Genomic DNA, 5,784 nt, shown 5'->3' with positions numbered 1-5,784 from the left:
TGAAACAAGATCAGTACCTCACACCATACACAAAAACTAATGATATGGGATTGACCCATACCACTTTAGTTTTGAGTATTTCACTTTACATAAATATATTTCAATAAAATGTATTTTTAAAATTAAAAATAAAAAAATCTATAAGCCAGAGAATCTGTAGCTCTCAGGAACAAGAACATTACCACTCCACTAAAATCCTCTTGCCAAGGTCACCAGGAGAAAAGGAAAGGAAGAAGACGGTACAAAGGTAGGAAGGAAGAGAGGGAGGTGGGAAGGAGTTTATAACTCTCTTGTCTTTGCCTACACAGCACACATTAGATGTCAAGAGCACAGCTTTACCTGCTGCTATTCGTTGCTCTGAGTCTCGTCTTTCAGAAGAAGGAATATTTTTACTGGCTAATGGTCTAAATATGTTCTTATGGTTGGGAGTAAGTAGCCCACCAGAAGTCATCCAAGGAATATTTAATGTGCCATCTTTTGCACATATCAACACAGATATGGCAAGTATCTTTTTTTATTTCCATTATTTTTGTGGTAATATGCAAAATATAAATTCTTAAATATTTCTGTTAATGTGCATCCATATATTTTACAAAGGAAAAACAAAGCATATAGTTTTGTGTAAGAATGAGATTATTTCATGTTTTGATGAGTAACAAGCTAGTTTAAAGCTATTTTTGTAAAATTATCAAAGAACCAAGTATATGAATTCAATAGAAATTTTCAGATCAATTACTATGTTGATTAGTATGTGCTAAGTCACTGTCCTGTAAGTACTTTAAATCCACTACATTTAATTCTCACAACAAACCAATGACATGGGTATTGTTATCAACATTTTATATGTTGTTTGTTGTTGTTATGTGCCGTCTAGTCGGACCCGACTCACAGTGACCTCTCCTTGGGTTTCCGAGGCAGTATCACTACAGAAGTAGATTGCCCAACTTTCCTTCTGAGGAGTGGCTGGTGGGTTTGAACTGCCAGCCTTCTGGTTAGCAGTCAAGTGCCTTAGGCACTATGCTACCAGAGCTCCAAACATTTTATATAGAGGAATCAATTGAATGAATGGACTTGGAGATAACTTCATTCAGTTAGTAATTGGCAGAGGCAGGAAGTTAATTCAGGTGTGTCTTCATGGTCATATCCTCTGAGCTGCATACTCGAAAGAATGGGCAGAAATCATTCATGGGTATTCTACTACAGACTAAGCCAGGTTAACGAGTTATAAAATAATAAACCCAGAAACACAGAGTATATGTTGCAATCATAACAGAAGATATTGTGGGTCTGAATGTAGAGATGAACGCAATTGACTTTATTTTTAAAGTTTCTGAGGAAAAACTAGTAATTCTAATTTGTTTCAGAATCTGCATTTATTGCAGACCTTTGTTGCATGAGCATCATTGCTGTGATGGCTCTGGTCTTAACTCTGCTTGATGGTGAGTTCCTTATGAGTTCACATGCAGAACTCAACAGACCCAGTTTGTGCCTTGAAATCACATTTATGGTATATCAAGATAGCATGAGGCTAGCTCGATCCCCCAATTTCTGGTACGAAGGTATAGCAGTTTAGAGATGCATAACATTTTGGAGGAAGGGGCAGGCTTAAAATTGAAGGTTACATAGATAAATGTTCTGTTTAGAGAGAGATGCATATCTGTTATGAATGTCAAGTTTATTTTTTAAATAATTTAAAAATGGTGAAGGTGTCCATATTCCATTAAAAGACTAGTTTTAAGATTGTTGTTGTTACTAATTTACATCGATTCGCTATTGACTCATGGCGACTCCATGTATACTGAGTAGAACTGCTGCACAGTTTCCAAGACTGTGACCTTTTGGAAGCAGATCTCCAACTCTGTCTCCTGAGCCTCTTTTGGGTGGGTTCAAACCACCAGCCTTTTTGGCTAGTAATCAAGCACTTGTTTGTTACACAGCAACTCCTAGCTTTAAGATTAAGAGGCTTAATGGTAAGATATCAACATACATTTGAAATTAAGGAATGATTAGAAATACAGTTTTAAAAAACTGAAACAACAATAAAATTAGTTAAAATTTACTTTACAATGAACTGTGAATCTGAAGAAAGTTTTTTATAACATTTGGAAAGCCGCCTCTTACGCATTGATTCCAACTCATGGTGACCCATGTATGTCAGAGTAGAACTGTGCTCCATAGCATTTTCAGTGACTGATTATTTGTAAGTAGATTGCCAGGCAATTAAATTCTTCCCAGGTGCCTCTGGGCAGTCTCAACTACCAACTTTTCACTTAGCAGCCAAGTGCTTAACCGTTTTCATTACCTGAGGACTGTTTGTAATTGGCATAGTAAATGCTCAATGCATTTTTGTTTAATTGAATATACATATAAAATAACCAAAGTTTCTCCACGACAAAGTACCAGCTTGATAGGTTTGTGCTGTATGAACTCCTCTTCTCACCTTCTTCAAAAACTAAAAAAAAATGAAAAAATATTGGCTACTTTTTTACTAGAGGCAGTTAACATTTTGAAACATATGTTGTTATTATGTGCCATCCAGTCAATTTTGACTCATAGTGACCCAATGTGACACAGAATAGAAATGCCCATAGACTTTTCTGGACTGTAATCTTAATTATAATTTGTTTATTACGTTGCATTTATTTTATTATATGGTTGCTATTAGCAGAATTGACTCAGTGGCAACAGGTTGTTGTTTGGTTTGGTCTCGTTTTAATCTTTGAGGGAGCAGATTGCAGTATTCTCAGATGGAGCTGCTGGATAGTTGGAACAGCCGGTCTTTCAGTCAACAGCTGGGTGCTTAAACATTTGCAGCACCAAGCCTCCTTTGAAACATACCTGAAGTATACTTATATTGTTTGTTTAATAAAAAGATCTACATTAATGCCAAAGAATACAGTGGGGAGATGGAGTGTGACTATTAATGATGAATTGCCTAGTTTTCTTATAACTCCTGTAAAAAATATTGGCCATAATCTTGTTCTGGGCATTGTGGCTTTATGGTAAAATATTCTAACTGACCTTTTCTGTGGGTGATTCACAGATGATATATGATCTTTTGGTATCTTCTTGCTGAGAAGTAAGCATTAGCATTTAGCTCTGTTTTAATTGGAGAAATCTGAGCCAGATCATTTCCATCCTCCGAGGCAGTGTGCATTTGTATTGTTATCCTTGCAGGCCATTAACTGGATTTCGGGGAAGTCTAAGAGCCCACATTCCCCTTGAGAAATCAGCATAGGATGGTTTGTTTTCATTTTGGAACAGTTGTACTTGCATGTCGTTTTAGAAATGCGATCATGCCTGAGAGTTCTGCAACTGATCTCTCACGACATAACCTTGAAATAGCCATCTGGAAAAGAGATTAAGCCTTCACAGAGAATGGCCCAGAGACATTTTTTTGTGTAAAACAGACACAGGGATGTGCACGTGTCAAATTCCAGAGAAGGAATTTTATTTTCAAAAGACAGAGACAGTTGATTCATTGATGGAAATTTATGCCAATAACAACAAATAATTTTCTCACATGGGGTTTTCAGGTAAATGAACTAAACCAATAATTAAGTACATGGTTGTAGAGGGCTGTTACTAACTTTCACATTCTAATAATCTCACATTGCTGCTTCTATCTAAATGTTATAAATTGTACTGAAACTTAAATTTTCTTAAATCCAGACATTACTGCCTGAGGTGGGAAGCCCCTACTCTCAAAAACTCAGAATGATAATGAGTATTATCCAACAGAAGAGGCCATATTCAATGAAGGTAAGAATAAGATTATTTTTCCTTTCTCTAAGGTTTTGTGTTTTTTAATTAAAGTTTTTTAAATGCATGTCCTTTATTTTTATGAGGTGATCTTCGATACAAAAACTCCCACTATTCTCTAAGTATACCATCTATTTATCAATCACAGACATGCACAAATAGATACCACAACAGGTTATTTTTGTAAAGTATTAATAGTTGTGAAGATTCTCTTAATGGTTTAGAACAATTTAATAGGTTTTGAAATGACTTTTCCTTTGAAGCCTAAAATTACTTAACTATAGAATTATCGTTCAGAACATTTGAAACATTTAATTTTGATAACTTTTGATATATGATCTCTGAAAAATTTTGTTATTCTAGCCCTTCTAGGCTCTTCTAAAGGAGCTCTGGTGGCGTAGTGCCTAAGGCATTGCCTGATAACCAGAAGGCTGGCAGTTCAAACCCACTAGCCACTCCTCGGAAGGAAGACTGGGCAATCTACTTCCGTAGAAATACCGCCTCGGAACCCCAAAGAGGGGTGGCTATGAGTCAGAATAGACTGGATGACAGTGAGTGAAGCTCTTCTAAAGGAGCTCTCATGGCATAGTGGTTAAAGCATACGGCTGCTAACCAAAGGTCAGCAGTTCAAACCCACTAGCTGCTTTGTGGGAACAAAGATGAAGCAGTTTGCTTCAATAAAGATTTACAACCATGGGAGCCCTATGGGGCAATTCTACCCTGTCCTAAAGGGTCACAATGAGTCAGAATTTACTCCATGGCAGTGAGTTTGGATTAGTAAATTCTCCTGACCTTTTCAGGGTTTGGGTAAGGGGGGACCAGGTTTGTTGGTCCGATAGAGCTTGGTGGAACCACTGAGACTATGGCCCCTAGCTGCCCTTTGGGTCTGGAATTGAACCCACACCTGTGGTTCCCAGCCAGACAAAAGAAAGACATATGAATTGAACATTTACCTCAAGTAAATGTTCCTTCAAGAGAACAATCATGGCAGAAAGAAGGGCTGCTTATGCACAGGGAGACAGCTCAGGGGGCAGAAGCCCATGGAGGGATGGACACTGGGAAGAGAGGTAGCTGTGGGGAGGAGGTTGGAGGGGAGCTGTTGCATTGTGGTAAACTGTGGTCAATGTCATGAGACAAAGTGTATGTGAACTTCTTTATGGAAAGTGAATATGCTCTGTAAATCTTCACCCAAATCACAATTTAAAAAAAATTACCGTAGTAAAAAAAAAAAAAATTTTACAATATCTGAAACCCAAGATAATTATACCCATCGTGGTGACACAGTGGTTAATCACTCAGCTGCCAGGTGAAAGGTTGGTGGTTTAAACCCACGAGCTGCTCTGTGGGAAAAAGATGAGGCAATCGACTTCGGTAAAGATTTACAGCCTTGGAAACCCTATTAAGGTAGTTCTACTCTGCCCTGTAGGATTGCTCTGAGTCAGAATTTACCGATGGCAGTGGGTTTTTTTAAAATCTCTATAAAGAATTTGAAATGTTTAAATCTATGCATATCAGAGTTGAAAGGAAAAGATACCTCATACTGCCCACTACCTCACTTTCCACCACCTCTTTAACAGATAGTCAATTGAGGCCTAAAGGAGTTAACTAACTTGATCAGCATCACACAACTAGATCATGACAGAATCAGGGCTAGGACCAGCTACTTAGTCCAATGCACCTAGCATTACACCATGTCCCCTAGGTGCATTGGACTAATGCAGCTAGGGGCCATAGTCTCACTGGTTCCACCAGGCCACAGAAAGGAAGTAAAAATGTACTTTGAAAGAATTAAGGAAGAAAACCTGAAATAGAAGGGTCAGGGAGAACAAAGTCAAATCCAGGAGGTCCAGCTACCTTCCAGATTATATAAACTAGTTTTTCAGAGAATCAATCCTTTTAGACCTTGATGTTTACATACTTTTACATTTATTCGAGAGCAAAAAGGGATCTCTGGTAGCATAGTGGCTAAGGCACTTGACTGCTAACCAGAAGGCTGGTGGTTCAAACCCACCAGCCACTCCT

The 5,784-nt window shown here is 37.9% G+C and overlaps 1 protein-coding gene across 1 annotated transcript in view; it reads left to right on the top strand.

Moving 5' to 3' along the window:
• SEC24D (SEC24 homolog D, COPII coat complex component) overlaps positions 1 to 5,784 on the top strand; it is a 132,695-nt gene that overhangs the window by 122,873 nt on the left and 4,038 nt on the right. The window contains exons 20-21 of the mRNA XM_007952368.2: positions 309 to 500; positions 3,673 to 3,762. Of these exons, the coding sequence (XP_007950559.1) occupies positions 309 to 500; positions 3,673 to 3,762 (282 nt within the window). The remainder of the gene's footprint in view (positions 1 to 308; positions 501 to 3,672; positions 3,763 to 5,784) is intronic.

This window comes from Orycteropus afer, unplaced genomic scaffold (genome assembly GCF_000298275.1).
Source record: "Orycteropus afer afer isolate SDZICR_OR568_19922 unplaced genomic scaffold, OryAfe1.0 scaffold00332, whole genome shotgun sequence".
Classification (NCBI taxonomy): Eukaryota; Metazoa; Chordata; class Mammalia; order Tubulidentata; family Orycteropodidae; genus Orycteropus; species Orycteropus afer.
The sequence above is the reverse complement of the archived record's forward strand: the minus strand, read 5'-3'. Positions and strand labels throughout refer to the sequence as shown.